The sequence below is a fragment of the Myotis daubentonii genome, chromosome 6 (genome assembly GCF_963259705.1).
Source record: "Myotis daubentonii chromosome 6, mMyoDau2.1, whole genome shotgun sequence".
Lineage (NCBI taxonomy): Eukaryota > Metazoa > Chordata > Mammalia > Chiroptera > Vespertilionidae > Myotis > Myotis daubentonii.
Genome location: NC_081845.1, coordinates 44578747 through 44599972, shown reverse-complemented (window position 1 = coordinate 44599972; position 21226 = coordinate 44578747). Strand labels below are relative to the sequence as shown.

The following is a 21226-nucleotide window of genomic DNA, read 5'->3' as shown; positions in this document are numbered from 1 at the left end:
TAGATATCCCTAAATTATTTTTCTGAATAATAACTCACTGCTGCAATTACTTCATTATAGTTAGCTACATTTTATTTCATCACCAGGCTGCCTTGTTTGAGGGTAGGACATGTCTCTGATTCATGTGGGTATCAAACTACTCAACATATACTTGGAATGCATATCTGACTGGCACTTCTAATGGAGTTGATAAACTCCAGAGGAATTTGAACAGGAATATGGAATTAATCTGATTATGTTGGCACCTGCCCTGTTATAATGTACACTTAACATTAGAATTTTGAAGTAATGACAAATAGCATTGGTCACTTACTGTTATAAGGTAAACATTTCCATGCAAATGTACCTTGCCTTACTAGTGCCTTCTGCAGCTTGTTGTGAACTAATCGCTTTTGACTTAAGTTTAACTAGTCACATTATTTTTCCTTTCAGTAATGGACATAACAGAAATTCTTTCTTATTGGTCCCAGGCCCCGTGTCACATGTCTGATGAAACAGATCTTCCAGCTCCCCAAACCTACCTGCTCGCTAAAAGAAATGGCGCTGATAAACATGAAGACGATGGCATTGTTTCTCCTCAGGTTCCTGTATGGACTGGAGAAGTAAGTGGCTAAGGTATGAATTTTAATTAGAAAATAAACGGCCAAAGAAAAGGCAGGAAGACCTCTTTACATGAAGTGAACTTCAGATACCTCGTGACCTTGGTGTGTTGACAAGTTATTTAGATTTAATTTTGGGAAGTAAATGCCTGGTACCCACACACTATATTTCTTCTCTTTTTTTCTTTCTTCCTTCCTTCCTTCCTTCCTTTCTCTCTCTCTCTCTCTCTCTCTCTCTCTCTCTCTCTCTCTCTCTCTCTCTCTCTCTCTCTCTCTTTTTCTTAGCATGGAGAAGGCGGTAAACACAAGCAATATGTTCTGGTTTCAGAAAGCCTTTTAAAATTTCCTTCATCACAGGTAAAAACTACCTGTAGGGGTTGAAAATTTTCTGTTTGACTCGGAGCCACCCTGAAGAAGGTAAAGTCAGAGTGGTCTGTACATGATGCAACACAAATCGCAATACACTTCTCTCCCTGTGTAAAGAAATATTTCAGAAAAAAAGTGGAAGTGAAGTTTTGACATAGAAGGGAATAAGAACAGAAGAGTAAGTAATACGATGGAGAAAAAGCAGGAGGAAAAACTGAGTCAGCTTGTCTTCAAGTGGCGATCTAAATATTTTATTTCCACTAGTTACAGTATCTACATTTTCTAAGGTCAGTATATTGTTTTCATCACTGAGCTCTATAATGTGATTTTACTGCTATATTATTAACATTTATGACCATAAGAAATTCTGGAAATCATTTCTACATGTGGCAAAGTATCAAGTTTGTTAACAAGACACATTGTGTGCCACCATACAGGTATCTTACATACTTTATGCTTCAGGGTTAGAAATCTGTCACAACATCTAACACTGTCACGTCTCAGTATAGTTTTCCTTAGAAAAAAAAAAGAAGCTAATATTCTTGTAAACAGTACACTGTGCAATGTGAAATTTGTTTGATAATTCCTATATATAGTCGCAATATACACAAATTGATTCTCCCACAGGAGTATTGATTTTACATATAAGAAAATCCATGAAGACAACATTATAAAAGGCAACATTTGTTAAAAAGGCCACCGCAGTAAACTTGTGTTGAAACTGACTGCAGCTCCTGTCAATTTCCTGGGTGTCCTGAGGTCAGAAGTTGATTCCACCAAGGCAAACATCAAGTAATTCGACTCTGTCTAGGTGACTAAACAGCCAGACTCCTTAACCACTTCTTTCAAATAACTGCTGGGGTCAGGTTACTTCACCGTCAGGTCGGTCAAGGCATGGGAGATCTCCTCGTTGACCTGTGCAGAAATGCTCGCTGGTGTGACGTTGAGATGAATGTCGTACTGCTGGTCCAGGCCAAGGTAGCAGTCGCTCATGAAATACAGGGTGTAGATATACCTACAATAGAAAAATAGAACAAAGATGTCAAATCCCCTTGCCAATCACAGTCATATTTCATTCTTTCAGAATTTTGGTGGTAAGGTTCTGCTTACCTTCCTGGTGCTTCTGGGGTATAAAAGGAGATGGAAGCGACATGATGATTTCGAACATATCCTACTCTTTTCAAAGCAATAAGTTCTCTCTTATCCACTTCTCCTAATATCAAAAACCATCCTTCGTCTTTTGATTTGGGGAACCGAGGGGCAACTGCATGGTTGTCTTGCTTTCCCTGTAAACCAGCAAAGAAAAAGATAAGGCATTAATAATTTCTGGACTTTCTATACCACTTGGTTGTGATTAAAAGACCATAAATCTACACATTTCAGTCTATCTATCTGGGATGTTTTTAATTTTCTGGTTCGGTGTCTTGGATATGCTATCACTTATCTTTTTTCAAAATCCTCAAAATACTACTTTGTGGCTATAATTACCAGGACATTTTGGCTCAGTTAGAACAGAAAGCCCTGAATCTTGACACTAATTTAGTAAACTTTCATAAATAATATTAATATCCAATTTGAAGATGAACAAACTGAGATAAACCAGGTTAACCAAATTTTCCAAAGACGTATTCACAAGAAACTGATACTTGGGGGGGGAGGGGGGGAGAAAGACAATCAAGACTAGATTCTAGACTTCAAAAAAATAAGCACTACACCACCAAGACTAACACTCACACACAATAAAAACATTCTAATAGAATATTAAAAAAATACTTTCTCCGAGGAATGAAAAATTATAAGCCAAGCAATTTGTAAGATATATGAATCACCACAATCCAAGATTAGATATCACCATATTGACAGCACTTGAAGTCTTTGTTTTAGATCGAGATTATAAAATACATGATTATCCTAGTGAATCTGTAAGACAATGACATCATGGTATAAAAAGTGCTAATAAAGACATGTATTAATAGTGACAAGCTCCTGATCAGGCTTCATTCAAGATTTTGGAGGGACATGTTTTACTTAAGGCATTTTAAAAGACAGCATGGAGAATAATGTATTTTTCCAGAATTTACAAACAAAATTAAAAGGGTTGCCCTAACTGGTTTGGCTCAGTGGATAGAGCGTCAGCCTGCAGACTCAAGGGTCCTGGGTTCGGTTCCAGTCAAGGGCATGTACCTTGGTTGCAGGCACATCCCCAGTGGGGGGTGGGGGGGGGGTGGGTGCAGGAGGCGGCTGATCGATGTTTCTCTCTCATCGATGTTTCTGACTCTCTGTCCCTCTCCCTTCCTCTCTGTAAAAAATCAATTAAATACTTTTATATTTTTAAAAAATATAAAAATATTTTTTAAAAAATTTAAAAATATTTATAAAAAATTTTATATTTTAGCCGAAACCGGTTTGACTCAGTGGATAGAGCGTCGGCCTGCGGACTGAGGGGTCCCGGGTTCGGTTCCGGTCAGGGGCATGTACCTGGGTTGCGGGCACATCCCCAGTGGGGGATGTGCAGGAGGCAGCTGATCGATGTTTCTCTCTCATAGATGTTTCTAACTCTCTATCTCTCTCCCTTCCTCTCTGTAAAAAATCAATAAAATATATTTTAAAAAAAATTTTATATTTAAAAAAATATAAAAATATTTTATTGATTTTTTACAGAGAGGAAGGGAGAGGGACAGAGAGTCAGAAACATCGATGAGAGAGAAACATCGATGAGAGAGAAACATCGATCAGCCGCCTCCTACACCGCCCCCCACTGGGGATATGCCTCCAACCAAGGTACATGCCCTTGACCGGAACCGAACCAGGGACCCTTGAGTCTGCAGGCTGATGCTCTATCCACTGAGCCAAACCAGTCCGGGCAGAAATCAATAAAATATTTTTAAAAAAACACACAAAAAACACAGTTGTTAAAAAAATATTTAAAAGGGTTTATTTTGGCATGATTGAATCTAATTTTTAAGTAGCAATATTAAGGTTAAAAAAAAGTCATAGGTTTTTCCCCATGATTTTACCTGTATGATTATTATTATTTTTTTTGTAAGTTGGGATCTACTAACTCATCTAGACATTCTCATATTAAAGACTCTGAAATGCCAGAGGCCAATCGGTTCATACTCACAGGGACTGATTTTAGAATTAACTATCAAACAAGGTGGGACTTGAAGGCACATTACTGAAGGGACGTTGTAACAGGAGAAAAGTTTCTCACCAGGCTATGTGTGAGAACAGAAGACAGTGCTGGAGCACCACAGCCCCACTCCTGTGGGCTTATCCCAGACACAGGAAAGCCCCCGACTCCACTTGGCCCAAGAGAAGGCAAAGTCTTCCTTATTTCAATTATCATGGTTATTTCAAAACCCAATCTGGCCACATGCGATGCACTAATAGTCTCAGAGGACCAAATGATTAATTTCGATGGTCACAGGCAACAGAAAAGAGTGCAGTAATTGCAAATGAAAGTACTGTGCATCTCTGGCCTGCGTGAACACTGACAAAGCCCTCTCCTGTGCATTATCAGGGAGGAAGAGGCAGATGTGGCAACTGAGGCACAGACAAGCTTAGTGTCTTATTCAAATTCATGGAGCTGGGTGGTAAAGCGTGGCTGTCATCTGCATCCAGCCCAACGTGGTTCCCACAGAACAAAGTGCTTCAAGGGCAGTGCTTTTCGAGCTTTAATGTCCTTAAAAAGTCATCTGGGGTGATGGGCAGAAGTCCAGATTTTGAGATCCCCCCTCCTGAGCTGCTGATGCAGACAGTCTGGAGGAGGGCCAAGGAATCTGCTCTCTAAAGGCACTCCGGGAAATTCTGTTGGACTGTGTCTATGGGCCATATTTTGAGAACAGTCCCCCAGCAACATACTATCATGTAAGGTCGATATTCTGGGGTTGAACACTGGCACATGAGGAGAGCTGAGTGAGGCCAGTTGAGAAAGAGGGATTCATGAATGACACGGATGCATTAGTAAGGTAAAAGATATGTGGGGTGCAACACGCTGGTGTCTGGTGTGAAGCATTTGAGAATGGAAACCAAACACTATACCTTGTGGAACCCAACGTGGGCTCTCTGCAGGCTGACTTGAAGCACATACTCCTGATCAGCGTGCAATCTGATCCATCTGTGGTCATTTCGCTTGTCTGAAGTCATAGTAGTGATAGAAAGTTCACTGTGTCCTTCGGAGTCATCCCACCAGCCTTTGACACTGAGGGCAACATCTATCACTGGTAAGTGAGATAAGAAATTCCATGCCTGGAAAAAAAAAGAAAGAAAATATAATAAAGAAAGTTAATTTGATTAAGTCCAGAGTCAGTGCAGTGAGAACCTATGTACCATTTGCCTAGTTTCCCCCAATGGTAGCATTTTCCAAAACCAAAGTATAATATTAATACCAGGATATCAACACTGACACACTCCATAGCTTGTGTTCAGATTTTCCAGTTTTTCTTGTACTTACTGTGTTCAAAAATAGCGTGCTTTTAATCTTTGTAGTTTAAAGTCCTCTTAAAATCAACTAAAAAAAATTAATCATTATCTAAACTTGTGACCACTTTATTATAAATCCCTCCTAGATATTGAGTGACTACGGACTATACTAAAAGTAAGTTTAAAAATGTTTGTCATTGAGCTGGTTTGTGGTTTGTTGTAGAGAGGCATCCATTCTAATATTTATGTGACTTCTAAGGAAAAGGGCATTGCTTGGGGATATAAAAGTAACAAAAAATGTGATGCAATTGTTGATGTCAGTCAGCAACATCCATTGACCACTTATTGTACAAAACGCCTTTTTTTTTGGGTCCATACTCTAAATTTATTCTGAAAGAAAAACATTTCTGTATGTGTATATCATAAGGGGCCTTATAAGTTCAGGGTTCCTTCTAAGAACAAATATATATTTTTGCCATTATATTGAGAATATAGATTAAAATGACACATACTAAAGGGGTAAAAAAATACCAATTTTATTCTTATTGTTTAAATTGAATGATATTTGTGAGAAATTGGCATGCAAATAGTAACTGTTCATCATCACAGAATGAATGAATGAATGAATGTATGAATGGATGAATTTCTAAGTCTCCAGAAAGGAGGAAGTAACAAAATAAACTTGATGTCCTTAGATAATTAATTGTCACTTTTTTCTATCAATTACAATTATGTGGCACTATCAGTGAAGAAAACTTCTCAATATAATGGCTCTTTTATCAGTTCCCATCTAAGTTAGTTTTTAAAAGTACATGAATACTTTAATTTTGATTTTCCTTTTATTTTGTTAACATATACGACAGATTTGCTTACTAGCTTTGATTTCCTGTTTGCTCAGACTTTAGTGCTGCTGAGCATACCTAATTGAAATAAAGTAGCCCTGATAAGTCAAACTACCCCTTAGGAATTAAAAAAGTGTAAGTCCAATGCAAATTTTCAATCTAATCCAATCCTATAACTTGTCATGTGATTCTGAAATTATGCCTGGGATAGATATTTAAATAGTCAAGCCACAGAATTGTTTACACTGTGCTTCTAGGTAACAAATGATGGCCTCTCCCCTGATGGAGCCAGTAATTCCAGAATCTAGAAGCTGCATGTACCACTTGATGTTCACTGACACTGGCCAGAGTGGAAGTGACCAAGGAGACACGGAGACACTTCAATACACAATTTCTATAAAGCATTTAAATTTGTGAGACGACAAAAGTAACATATTTCTTGTTTAATGTACCATTAAGTTAGTTACCAGTATATGTTTTCAATTATTAGCAACACATTGGGATTTTACTTTATAGAAATTGGATCTGGCTTTTATACATAGGTGTTCTTTTTGTAGCACTTAGTGTTTTTCACCCTCAGTGTGTACAGAGATATTTGTTGGGCGCGTATGTGTGTGTACCCACAACGCACATATGTATATAAAACATGAGCTATTTTTTACAGAAACTGCTAAGACATTTCAATACCAGCCAAACATATTTATCTGAGGATTAATCTTCATCTATTGAATCAGGCAGGAGCACTGCCATGCATACAATTATTTAATTAGCAGCCAAATCCGCTGCCAGTCAGCAGCCGTTCCAGGCATACTGATGGGGTGGGAGATGCAAATCTCAAAGTCGTCCTGCTTTTTCTCATTACTACTGCAATTAGCACTTAAATTGATGCTTTAAACATACTAATTTCTGGAATAATTCAGGATTTGTATGTTACCTGGGATCGCCTCACTGCAGAGCCAACACCAGATTGCTCTGCATATTGAAGCACTTTTGAGCCAAATAACCATCATCATATCAGACTGAGCCAATTTGCATTTGGTTTTAAAGATAACAGAATGGCAATTTATGCAAATAAATTAAGTAAGTTTACTTCTGAGTTCTCCCTGAACTAATTAAAACAATGTTCTAATTTTTTATCACATCTAAAACTTGGCTTAAAATCAATATATGCTATGTTAGAAATCTTTGTTGCTAATGGAAGCCTTGTTTTGATTTAAATACATTGTTTTTATTCATAATTTTGATGGTAATTTAGTTAGAAAGGTAAGAACTTATTATGAATATTTAAATAGTTTTTGGTGCCAATTTTGGGTTCAACAGAAATTGAACAATCAGACTTTAATGCCTGTTACACTTTTTCCAAGTCTTGCTCAAAAATCAGTTCTACTGGGGGAAAAAATGACATGGTTTAGGAGTTTCTTTATTTTAATACCTGTGTTTACAAGTCAGTGTGTTAATTATGTTACAAATCCTGAATGCTTACTTTGACACATTTAGGGTAAAACTGCTTAAGATTAAGACTTAAAGGTCTAGATATGCCAAATATTTCTGGCATCATTTATTCATATTTTTGGCCTTTCCAAAGATGGTTTGGAGAGATGACTTACATTGTGTTTCACAACACAGATTTAGTTTTCCATCTAAGTTACATGGTATAGAAACGAGGAGTTTATTTGAAGGAATACTTTAGAATCTAGTTACACTAAAGTGATTAAAATGAGGGCGGGCATTAAAAAGTAACTGAGGGAACTGCATGAAAATATAGCCAAGCATAAAGGAAGTACGACTGTGCTGAAGGGGCGAGGAGTGCGCCCGGGTCACGCAGCTTAGTGAAGGACAAGCTGTCTTGGACTTTTCTCAGCCAGCTACTGAAACGACTCCTGATAACGCCAATGCTCCTTCTAATTACTGATACTGTCATTATTTTTAATATCATTATTGAGCTCTCTATATCAAGAACTACATGACGCAGTTTACATAAAAACATGCTGTTTAATTTTCACAAGAACTTCATGAGACAGGTGTGTTGTTTCATATTCATAATCATGGCTGGTAAATGGTGGACAGAATTTAAATCCAGGTGAGTCTGACTCCAATAACCAATGCTCTAAGTTAAAAAAAACTCCTGGTATAAATTCCCAGAGTAAAGGAGCTTCAAAACATGGAAGGCCTTACCTGCTTCATTTTGGGGGCCGGCAGCTCATTTTCTATCATGGAGCTGAACACCTGTTCCTTCCCTCCACAGGCCTGGATCAGTTCAGGAAGGCACTCGATGAAGCCAGGGCCGCCCACACGTGAACCCTTCACACCTGGGCTCCATTTCCTAAAAAATAATACCAACACCAACCAAATCATTCTTTCGTAGCATGAATGAGATTTTCTGACAATGATGGCTTATAAAATTTGAATAGTTTTTAAAAACATGTATTTAAAAGGCCATTATTGGTGTCAAAATCAGCTTGCATTCTTTTTTTAAAATCCTCATCTGAGGATATACTTTCACTGATTTCTAGAGAGAGAGAGAAAGGGAAAGGGAGAAAAACATTGATCAGTTGCCTCCTGTATGCACCCTAATGGGTAATCAAACCCGCAACCCAGGTATGTGCCCTGACAGAAAATAGAAGCTGAAACTTTTTGGTGAATGGGAGGATGCTCCAACCAACTGAGCCACCTGGCCAGGGCCAGCCTGTATGCTTTAAGATTGTCAATCCAAGTCAGTATCACTATCACTACATAAAATGGGTAAATCATATCTGAGCTCGGTGAATAGTGAGGTTTGCAGACAGCAGGTTAGCAGAAAGCACTAATGTGCACCAATGCTGCTACGTGGTTCAAGTCTGAACTGGAGCCCTGACATGTTTTTAATGGATGCAGGCAAAAGACTCCAATGTAATCACTTGAATAGGTATTCATTGTAAATAGTTGGGAATGTAAGATTTAATAAAGTACATTTTGGGAATATTTACAGTATAAATAGTGCCAATCCCAACAATGTAGCGCACCAACAGCTTATTACCTATCTGCCGTTTGTAGAGCAAAAAGAAACATATAATTAAAAATATACCAATATAGCACTTTTCAGGGTGACAGTAAGAAGTGGACCAAATCTCCTAGGCCCCAGCAGCTTTCATAACAGGCTTGCGTGCTGAGTTGGGTAAGTACTCTTAGGTGTCTGCTTTACTACTGAAACCCAACTCCCGTAACTCTTAGCACCACATTGGAAGGGTTCCCAAAACTGAGCTGTAGACATATGAGCTATCTGCTTTCCCCTCATGCCACCAGCTGCTGGTGTGGCTCACTCTCTGAATGTGCCTTTTGCTTTCCAAGGGACAGCCCGTGGTGGGACTCAGCATCACAGAAACAACTGCCCTGGAACCCACTTGAGACAAACTGAAGGACTTTTCTGAGGAGACCCCCTGTGTGGCTGAGGTGCTGGTTGGCACCTGTATCTAGATGTCTCAAATGACTGCCACACCTAGTCTGGCTGACAAGGGGCAGAGGGTGCATGATGGCGACCTCAGTCAGACTGTTCTGCTGGTCTACATGACTGTGAACCCACGTGTTGGCTGCAAAGTGTCTCTGAGCTGGTGTGAAACACTGGTGTGAAAGAAACGTTTTCACTTAAACATTGCCAACCTTGCTTGTAATGTGTACTGTTCTTTTCCTTGCTAAAATATTTGTAGCCACGTACATAGGACCTAAGGGTAAATAACTTGATGATAATATGGACTCATCTTTTAAGCACAGGTTATATCTTGAGCTGTTAGTATACATAACTACCCAGTTTTGGACATTTTGTAGATGCACAATTTACGTTTGAACTATGGATTTCAGATTCTTCAAATCTATTCTGCAATAACAGAAATTGGTGATTTATTTTGCCTTAGACAACACAGTAGTTTAGCATCTTCTAAAATAAAGGTTGGTACTGTAAAGGAATAAACACAGTTAAAATAGAAATGCATCCAATGTTGCAAGTGGAGAACAATTTAATAGGAGGTTAAAATGAACTGTAGTTCAGCTTGGGACAGGATCGAATTCCAAGTGAGAATGTTGCCTCACGAGGCCCCATCTTCCTCTGGGAAGTGGGGGCATTTTCCCCGTGAGGAATCAACATTCTAGACACAACCTGAAAACCAAGTGACCACACATAGAAAGAAAATGAATTTTTTGAAATTTAAAGTCCAGTGACATTGACAATTACCTGAAGATGTGAAGATGGTGCTGCTCTATGTGTGGGATTGTGAGAAGAGAAGACTCTTTCAGCCACCGACCCTGGATCACCATCTGAACCAGGTGAGTGATGTTCAGGGCAGTCACCAGCCATCCCTGGTTTGCAGTCACATCGAGCATCGCCTGATCAGGAAAAATGCACAAGTTACCAGGATACTATGGCACAGGCCCTCTCTACGGGAGCTGATGTCAGCTTAAACAAAAAACAAACACACAAAATTTCCCAAGCATTACACATAAATATATAATGAAAACGGGAACCAGAGAATAAATTAGAGTTGGATTGAAGGGAACAATCTCCTACAGCATTCATTGTACAGTACTTCCCACAAAGTGCACATTTTTAGATTTTTTAGGGTGGCAATGACAGCCAGATAACACTGGTACACAATAACAAAACAAAGAGAAAAATTCACTGTACTTTGGGAGCAAATACCTATATCATTCACTGTATCAAGACCATTAACATTGTGGATTATAGAGAACAACACAGACTGATGAACAGGGACAGATCCAAAGACTGAGAAACAGCGATCAGACTATCAATCCCCAGAGGGAAAGTAGGGGAGGGAGGGAGTAAGGGGAAGAGATCAACCAAAGGACTTGTATGCATGCATATAAGCCAAACCAATGGACATGGACAACAGGGGGATGAGAGCATGAGTTGCGGGAGGGGGGGGGGAATGGGGGTTAATGGGGGGGGGATAAGGACACATTTGTAATACCTTAACTAATAAAGAATTAAAAAAAAGACAATTAACAGCTGCATTAAAATAGTAAATCTGTCTTTCCCAAATTTAAAATCAATAATGGTAAGGTGATAGGAGGTTTCCTTGACAAAAATTCACTTTCCCCCCAAAGAAGACAACACTCCACATGCTAGCAAAGGGGCACTGCCAGTGATACACTGAGATGATGAGAAGCTATTCATATTAGTCTATACATTTAATCTAATGTTTTATGGACAAACAAATGCTGCACTTGCTTAAGGCAAAACTAAACAGTGAAATCTTATTTAAACAAAGGAGATGTTTACACAGGCAAAGCTATTTCAATTAAATTAGATTCCGGAGAATGCTGACTTAAAGACACAGACATTAGTATCCTGATCCAAGGCAGCTATTTACATAGTTTTAGGAGAGTCCTCTCTTATTTTGGGAAATAAAGAGATGAAGGTAAGAGAAATTAGATGTATCTAGTACATGATTAACATCATATTAATAGTAAATATCTCACCAACAGTAAAATACTTATCAAATGTACAAAATCTATTAGCAGATTTTTAGAAATAATTTTTAAGGTATATTATTTTAGTAAAATTAATTTGCCATACTACTTAGTACTGTTGAGACAGACACATTTTTTTTCTTCTAAGTTTTGGATTTCCTATTTTATGTTCTCTAAGTTACAGAATGTCAAATAGTTCTAAAAACATATGGCTAAACCAATCTGTGGTCTTTTCATTTACATGCCAGGGAAATGGGTCGATGTTTCTGGATATCATGGTTAATGTGTTGGAACGGGCAAATTGGTCTTGAGCGCCCATGAGTCCATTAATTATACATCATAAAGCCTGAGTGCTGGTACAATAAACATATTTATATGTATAAGTATGTATAGCAGTGTGTTTACATGTACAAACATACATGTTCATAAATCTAGGGGAAATCTACTTCTATTTTTCCTGTTTCTCTGCAGAGCTGATTAAAACACTGCCTTTCTTTGAAGTGCATGAGACAAGCAGGTCACGATGAACACCACCCAGATAAAAACAGCATTAGTTCACAAGTCACAACTCTTGAGTTTTTTGAGGGAACGGCAAAGGAAAGGAGAAATGAATAATTATATCTAATCCAGAATCATGATGATGTTAGAAGTTGTAATGCGGAGTAACTATGGTGATTTTACTCGTGATTTTACATTACAGCTTGACTGGAAATAAATTCCAGACCAAAGGCTCACATATTAGAAGAGTTGGATGGATGGACCATATGTTTTTAACTTTGAAGTTTTCATGATGAAGTTGAAAGATCTCATAAAATTTATGAGAGCTCCCCACAATTTTTCATTGTATGACCCAGATGTGAAAATGTAAAAAATCATGCAAAGTGATTGCTTACATGAAGTAAATGAGAATTTGTATCGTGAATTGGAAACTATTATTTATCTTGTTTTCATTTAGAGAAAAGGCAGGTGGGGAGACCGGGAATCTGGGATGATAAAAGATTTTGCGACTACTTGAATGTGGTGAGCCAAGTGTTCAAGCCCTTAGTTCTCTGCTCAATCACTCCCTGGCCTGTCCTGTTTTCTTCGCCTCACCACTGCCTCAGTGCTGACCCTCACCAAATCACCTGAAATGTTATAAAAACCCCTTTATTCTCATCTAATTCTTCTTCAATTCATAGTTTATACTGTTACCAAAGTAAATTTTTAGAGAAATAAAACTGATCATGTTATTTCTCTGCTTACATTACTTCAATGGCTTTGCACTGTGTAGAGGACAAAAGCTAACAAGCTTCTCTGCATGCCAGTCAACACCTCTGATGAGTCTGTTCCTGGCACATCCCACGGGCCCTTCCCATACTAAGTGACTGACAATGTCCCACATTTGCCCTTGCTCTTAATGTTCTTTTTGCCCTTGCACTGCTCCTTCATCTCATCTACCCAGGAAATGCCTATTCATCCTTCGTCTAGCTCGAATGCTGCTCCTTCCTGTGAAGCCTCCCTGTTCTTCCAGATGGGTTGCAGGCACTTCTTTCCTATGCCTCTGCAGCTCTTGCCACGTCCACAGGCCACCACCATCCTATTGTGATTCTCTGTTTACACGTCTGCCTTTAAACGGTAGACTCCTTGACAGCAAGAACCTGGAAATATTCCTTGTCACCATACTCTTGGTGTAGTGCACTCAAAAAATACTCTTTTTATTAGTGAAAATTCCATTACAACAATTATAACAGTGTTCTGCCCATGTTATTGTGCATCTCCCAAAGATTATTAATAGAGTGTAGGGAAAAAATTACAAGTTTTGATATCAGATGGACACAGGTTTAAATCCCAATTTTGTCCCACTTGCTATGTGTAAATTTTGGGGAATCACCCAACTCTATCATGCTAGATTTCTCATTTTTAGAAGAGAAATGTACCCTTAAGGGATACTATGCCTCCTTATAGGATAATGTACGACATAAGATGTCTAATATACTGCCCAGAATGTAGCAGATGTCAATCAACAGATGCCTATTTTTAAAGTTCTTCTATGAAGAGAAAAGAACACCCTAAAACAATCCACTCTTTCTAACAGGGACCTCTATTGGGCCCTTCGGTGTTGATTTCTGCACTGAGTAGTAGCACGAGGCTTCAGGGGGCCGGACATGAGAGGCTGGAAGCAGGTACGTGGAACAGGCAGAATATTCATTAGGAGAGGTGTGCAATTAGAAGAAAGCCAAGGGACAAGGCCAAAGACAGACCCTGTAGCTCAGGCCAAACTGAAGGATGTGGGCTTGGTTCTCAGTTTGAGTGGGCAAGCCACGATATTGTTCACAGGTACACATCTGACAGGGCTAAGGCCAAGGGATGGTCCATGTAAATGGGTGGTCCCGGTAGCCTGAGCCTGGGATGGACTCCCTGTGTCTCCTATCTGTTATAGCAGTCCTCCCGGTAGATAAGGATCCATAGGCATATGCTCCTCCCTGTAGTGGGGCTGGCTTTGATAGCAGCTAGAGATTATGGCTCAGTTCTCTAGGACATCCCGAAGTCCTTTACAGATATATAATATTCAACAACAAAAGGTTGTTTTAGGATACTAAGGAGAAATAACTGGACATTTTTACCAGTTTAGCATTAACATGAGGAAAATACACAGTCCCTGTTTACTGCTAATCCACTTTCTCCTTGGCATGCTACCTCCCAGGCAAAGCTAATATGATTCTAAGTATAGGGGCCAAATGGATGGGTCTGACTCTGTGTATGAGACTTTCTCCTACTAAGTTGGAATCAATTTTAATTCCTTGTCATGTCCAGCTGTGACAGGATGGAAATATGATTTATAACACGTTATTCATTTATAAAATGACACTACAATTAAAACCTTATCATGATTAACATAAACTGTGGGACTGTCATTTATGAGAGCAGGTGATGAGTTTGATTTTGAATGTATTTTAACTAAGGTGCCACTATAAAGCCACATGAGAGATTCAGGTAAAAATGAGCTCAGGAGAGAGAGTATGGGCTAGGAGCACGAACTTAGAAATCTTGCGCACAAAGTGGGCAGCCAGAAGAGTTAAAATGAGCAGCTTAGGGGCAGAGGTGAGGATAGCAGAGTGGGGATTACCTGGAGATGAGAACTGTGAGGGTGGGAAAGGATAAAGAGGTGAGGGCATTTAAGGTACTCTCAGGGCACTACTGAAACAACTACGATTAGAGTGGTCATTTGTAAAGTGTGTATTATTTGTCAAACACTCTGATAACCATGTAATATAAGTTATTGAATTTGAACCCATTATGCAAATGAATATACTGTGGCTCAAAGCAGTTTAAAAAAAAAAACAAACACCTGCCTAAATCCCCACTATACCCACTTACACAGTTCTGGTAAGTGGGTATAGTAGGGACTTAAATTCTGGGGAGCTTGACTCTGAAGTGCTTACTTTTAACCAGTATAGGTACTGCCTATAAAGTTAAGGATGCAAGGAAGGTTGTATGAAATTCCCGAAGGTCCTATATTAGACTGCAGATCCTATGGTAAATGTGCTACTAGGTAAAATGGAACTCTGAGAAGGTCTTCTGACAAGACAATGCTTAAAGCAAACACTAAGTTTGGATTAAGTAGAAACAGATGGATAACTCCTACTAGACACTTGATTCCGGTTTGAAGATGGTTTTGTATACCAGAAAGAGACTTGGCCTGACAGCTTAGAGTATTATGCCTTTAAATTAAATGAAAGATTTTAGGCAAATCACTTCACCATTGGTATTCATTTTTCTCATCTGAAAAATCAAGGAGTTTGATTAGGCTTGTGTTTATCTCCTGTAAGCTTTAATCTTTCATCACTGAAATGCCAATATACTCATATTATATTGCTACTTATTATTATAAGGTTCACTTTCTATCTTTCCAAGTGGACTGTAGTATCTCTGAGGTCAGAGGCAGGAAAACCTAAGTCAAAAAAGAAGGCAGCACATACCAAGCACAGAATCAGCTGCAGACAGAAAAGACCCTCTTGGGATCAGAGGAACATGAGGTTTCTGCTGCTGGGTGTGTGGGCCTCCCAGGAAAGAGAGGCTTCAGCTAGTCCCCAAAGACCTCACACACAGCATCAGTGGAGAGAGAGAGAAGCTTTGGGGTGAAGAGGATGGACGTTGACAGCATTCATATTACAGGGTCTCAATCATCTCAGTAAGTGGGAGGTGATGTTTCTTACTGGGAGAAGGTGTACTGGAAAGGAGAAGGAAAAAGTTTGGAAAAGTACTCGGGGGGGGGGGAATTAATTAAAAACTAGAACAACAGTGAGTTTTAAAAGCATGATTTTGAAGCAATAATTATAGAAATAATTAGAAACAATTAGAAATTAGAGAAGCAACTAGCAATGTTTTATGATTTTTTTCTAGCAATAGTGATTACGATTAATTTGGGTGTTGAAGCAGAGACTTCAGATGTTGACAGAGAATCCAGAGAGTTGACAGATCTGAGCCTACTGGTGACATCACTGTAGAAACGGTCAACTGTAGGGTCAATGCTTTTAGGGTGGCAAGTGAGTAGGGACTGAACTAATGGATGAGGAAAGCATAAGTGGTTCCAGGTCCAATAAATAACATAAATGTTCAGCTGATTGGTACAGAACTTGTGGTTAGAGAGGAGAGTCAGAGGGTGATACCACGAAGGTGGTGCCTAAAGTGGTCAGAATACGGTAATTATTAGAGTGGATCGGTCTGGGATGCATGCAATTATGAAGTAGAATAGGGCTATATTGAAGCCACTATGATGACTGCAAGAGAAGAGATGGTGCTGAAGACTATGAATGGGTGTTTGAGAAAGGTGAGGGAAAGATCTACAATCTAGAACATACTTGAAATATAAATTTTGCAGACATTGACAGTAAAACATACATGGATGAAAGAAGCAGAAATCTGAAAAGAAAGATGTTGATGGGGGGATGGGAGGAGGCAGACCTTAATTATTGGAACAATAAAAAGAATTAGCCAACTCAGAAGTTTCAGAGGAAATGTAGAAATGGGGTAGTATATGTGTCTGCCTATGGCTGACTGAGAGGCAAGAGAGGGAAGAGTGAGAAAGGAAGGAAAGATGGATGAGGAGAGAGGGAGAGACCAAAAACAAAGAGAGGTACACAAACTATACACATCCCAGACCTCAATCTCATATGGATAAAATGATAAAGTTATGATTGCATCCTGGTTTTCCAATTCATATCTGTGCTCATTACCCTATATTCTACTACTTCTGAATGATCTATACTAATAAAAGGGTAATATGCTAATTAGACCAGACATCTTCCGGACGTCCTTCCAGACAAAGTTATGGTGGTAGGGGCTGAGGCAGAGGCTGTTAGGAGTGATCAGGCTGGCAGGCAGAGGTGGTTAGGGGCATCAGGCTGGCAGGCAGAGGTGGTTAGGGGTGATCAGGCAGGCAGGCGAGTGGTTAGGAGCCAGCAGTGCCAGATTGTGAAAGGGGTCCCAGACTGCGAGAGGGCACAGGCTGGGCTGAGGGACCACCCCACCCCCGAGTAAACAAATTTTTGTGCACTGGGCCTCTATATATATATAAAAGCCTAAGTGACTGGACAACCAGATGACCAGATGACAGGATGACCAGCTGATAGCTATGATGCACACTGACCACCAGGGGGCAGACATTCAATGCAGGAGCTGCCCCCTAGCGGTCAGTGCGCTCCCACAGCAGGAGCACCGCTCAGCTGACAGATGGGCGCCAGACACTGGGCTGACAGCTGGTGAGCACAGCTTCAGAGACAGGGGCAGCGGGGCTGGAATGAACAGGAGCAGCGCAGCGCCCAGCCCAGGCTCAGGCTCCTCCCCGGTCACCTGCCACTTTGCGCACTACTTTGTGCTGTGCAGGATTGATGCGGACAGCGGACTGGAGCCCAATGAGCTGGCGGGTAAGGCTGGGCTGCAGCAGCACAGAGGTCCACTGATCCCCACAGGCCAGGCCAAAGGACCCCACTGGTGCATGAATCCATGCACTGGACCTCTAGTTTACATATACCCTTCAAGAAGGGTTTAAAGTGGTCTATCTATCCTCTTCCCTTACATAACAGAAGAATACAAACTCCAGACAAATTATCATACGTTTAATTGATCATAGTGTCTGAACTAATTTTGTCAACACAATTTTTGAAAAACAAAATTTTAAATTAATTGAATCTATCATTTGGTTTTAACTATATCTTAGTATTTGATATACAGGCATTAAATATATTTTGAAACAAAATTGAATTCTGGATTTAAATAATCCAAGGGCAAAACAGAAACTTTGAGCACTGTGACCACCAAATTAAGATAACTTCATTGCAAGGAAATAGAATTGTTGGCTTAGGCCACACAAAGGAAAGCTAAGTCATTTACTGTACATCAAGAATTATGTTATCAGGTGGATAAAAAGATTAGGTCTAAGGTCCATTATTAAAATTTTCTAAACTTCAGTTTAAAAAGTCTGTGAATGATGATGTAATGTACAGCATGGGGAATATAGTCAATAATCCTATCTAATAAAAGAGAAAAATGGTAATTGGCGTACGACAATACCCTTTTCATTGGCTAATCAGGGCTATATGCAAATTAACTGCCAACTAAGATTGGCAGTTAACTGCCAACAAGATGGCGGTTAATTTGCATACGTAGGCACAATGCAGGGAGGCGAAAGGGAAAGCAGGAAGAAGCCCCCTGCCACTGACAGTGATCGGAAACCCAGGGGGGAGCTAAGAGCTGGGGGGCAGGGCAAAGGCGGCCCTGGGGCCGCCTTTGCCCTGCCCCCAGCCATGATCCGAGAATCAGGTGCCTTTGCCGCCCTGGCCAGTGATAGCAGGAAGTAGGGGTGGAGTCAGCGATGGGAGCTGGGCACGGTTGAAGCTGGCAGTCCCAGGAGCTAGGGGTCCCTTGCCTGGGCCTAAAGCGGAGCCCACAATCGCAGGGCCGCTGCAGCTGCAGGTCCCCGCTGCCCGAGCCGGACGCCTAGGCCAGAGGCATTAGGCCTGGGGAGGGGCGGAGCCTTCAACCGCGGGGAGCTGGGGGTCCCCTGCCCAGGCCTGACACCTCTGCTGGAGGCCTCAGGCCTGGTCAAAGGGCCGATCCGGTGATTGGTTATCAGAGGGTGATGAGGGTCAACTCCTCTGGCCGAGGCATCAGGCCTGGGTGGGGGGCGGAGCCGGGGATTGGGGGGATATGATGGTCCCCTTGCCCAGGCCTGAAGCCTGGGTCAGAGGCGTCAGGCTTGGGCGGGGGGTGGAGCAAGCGATCAGAAGGAGATGGGGGTCCCCTGTCCAAGCCTGACACCTCTGGCGGAGGCGTCAGGCCTGGGCAAGGGGCCGATCAGGCGATCGGAGGGTGATGGGGGTCTACGCCTCTGGCCAAGGCATCAGGCCTGGGCTGGGGGCAAAACCAGTGATGGGGGAAATGAGGGTCCCCTGCCCAGGCCTGACGCCTCTGTCAGAGGCGTCAGGCCTGGGCAAGGGGCCGATCCTGCGATTGGAGGGTGATGGGGGTCAACGCCTGAGGGCTCCCAGTATGTGAGAGGGGGCAGGCTGGGCTGAGGGACACTCCCCCCCCCCCCCACACACACACCCAGTGCACGAATTTCGTGCACCGGGCCCCTAGTATTGTAATAATTTTGTTCAATGCCAAAATGTTACTAGAACTGTATTGGTGATCACTTCATAAGGTATATGGATGTTGAGTAACTATGTTCTATACCTGAAAATAATATATGTCAACTATACTTTAATAAAAAAAAACCCAAAACAAAAAATCCCACCACAAGAAGAAATAGTCTGTGAACTTAGTCCTTAGTGTCTTCAGGACAGGCTGCAGGGTGTCTTGGTGAAGTGGCATGGAGGAGGCTCCAGCCTCTCTACCCCTCTCAGCATTCTGATGACTTGCACCCTCTCCTCCTCCCTCCCAAGGAACCTGTTCTCCTTTTCCTCACATCCCCCGAGAGCCATCCTAAAGTATGGAATGATAGTGTAGGCGTTACAATGATCACGTGAAAATAAGATAATGACAAAGGTTGAAATGACTAGATAATGGTGCTACTTGTGTTCAAATTAAGCGACATAAAGATAAAATACTATCAGAGTTTAAGGGGCAGATTTATTTAGTCTAGAATGATAAAAAATGATTTTAATTTATTTATAAAAAGATTGTTATATATAGAATGTCTTGAGAGAGCAACATACTATGGAAAGATCATAAAAACAATGGAAATCTGAGAAATTCACGGCCAAGAGGAGCCAAGAAGACATAACAACTGAATGTAAGGTGGTATCTTAAATGAGACCCTTGAACAGAAAAAGAACATTAAGTAAACTGGAGAATTCTGAATGAATATGGACTCTAGTTAATAATAATCAATATCAGTTCATTAATTATGACAAAAGTACCATGTTAACATAAGTTAGTAATAGAGGAAAACTGGGTATGAATATCTGGGAACTCTGTTCTATCTTTGCAACTTTTCTGTAAATCTAAAATTATAAAATAGAAAGTTTAGAAAAAAAACAACTATGGAAATTCATCCCAGGCAGCCTGTTAAAACATTAGTTGTTAGACATCTGCTAGGAAATAAATGCACTACTTAGTTGAAGAGCTCCCAGCAGTTTTACGATGATGGGAAAACCGGAAAAAAGCTTTCTTGATAGAAAGGCACACTCCTTTCAAGGTTCAGGTCAGTGGTAAATAATGACCCAATATTTTGTCAATAATTAAAATACTATAAATATGTTCATAAGAATCTTTTTCAATAGCAACAGTTGTTCACAGTAACTTTCTCCTGAACTTTTACCCCCAGAAGGTTAGCATTCAGGAAGCTCAGCTGCTGTCTAACAAACTTAATTAATCAAAAAGTCATTTCCGAGTTGTAACTATGAGTAAAAGCGCTTCAAGTGCGCTAGCAAGCCTACAAGTTAATCAAAATGCTAATGCAGTACAAATTAAAGTTGTGATTAACATTTCACAGTAGCTGCTTAAGTGAACTGATCACACAAATGGGTTAAGCATTACTCATTTCCTACAGCCCCAACCGGGAAAAGGGTTGTTATGTGGGTATGAGGAGAGGAGCTGGGGGTAGAAGTATCCTTCATAATAGCATCATATCATCAATAAACCATCACCAATTGTCTTACAAAAGCTTACAGGTAGAGTCACCGTGCAGGAAATAGCCTTCCAAATTATATTACAGTCCTTGAAAGGAGATTGTCTATAAATCCATAAAAGTAAAGGTGTTTAATACCTTAAAATCCACACATTTGTGTTAGTTTTGGAAATGCTAAATGCATCAACTCCATGTTGCTTCTGAAATGGGGAATGGTGCTTAGTTTTAGGTGTTCTGCTGTAGAATTAAAACATAGCTTTGATATTAGGAGATGATTCTGCACTCTGCTGTGGACCTTTGCAGTTGGAAGAATAATCACTCAGGATTAAGTTCATTTAGAATTACTTGTTTTTAAATAGTCACCCATTAATAAAACTTCATCAGGCTCCTATGCCAAGACATGAGCTCCTGGCAGCCTGTCC

The 21226-nt window shown here is 40.4% G+C and overlaps 1 protein-coding gene across 3 annotated transcripts in view; it reads right to left on the bottom strand.

Moving 5' to 3' along the window:
- Window positions 1-1200: 1200 nt before the first annotated feature.
- Window positions 1201-21226, bottom strand: part of ASCC3 (activating signal cointegrator 1 complex subunit 3) — a 259219-nt gene continuing 239193 nt past the window's right edge. For all 3 annotated transcript variants that reach the window (XM_059700849.1, XM_059700848.1, XM_059700847.1), the window contains 5 exons: window positions 10437-10588; window positions 8408-8555; window positions 5010-5216; window positions 2076-2251; window positions 1201-1980 (listed from right to left, as the gene is read on the bottom strand). In XM_059700849.1, coding sequence (XP_059556832.1) covers window positions 1833-1980; window positions 2076-2251; window positions 5010-5216; window positions 8408-8555; window positions 10437-10588 — 831 coding nt within the window. In that variant the 3' untranslated portion in view covers window positions 1201-1832. The remainder of the gene's footprint in view (window positions 1981-2075; window positions 2252-5009; window positions 5217-8407; window positions 8556-10436; window positions 10589-21226) is intronic.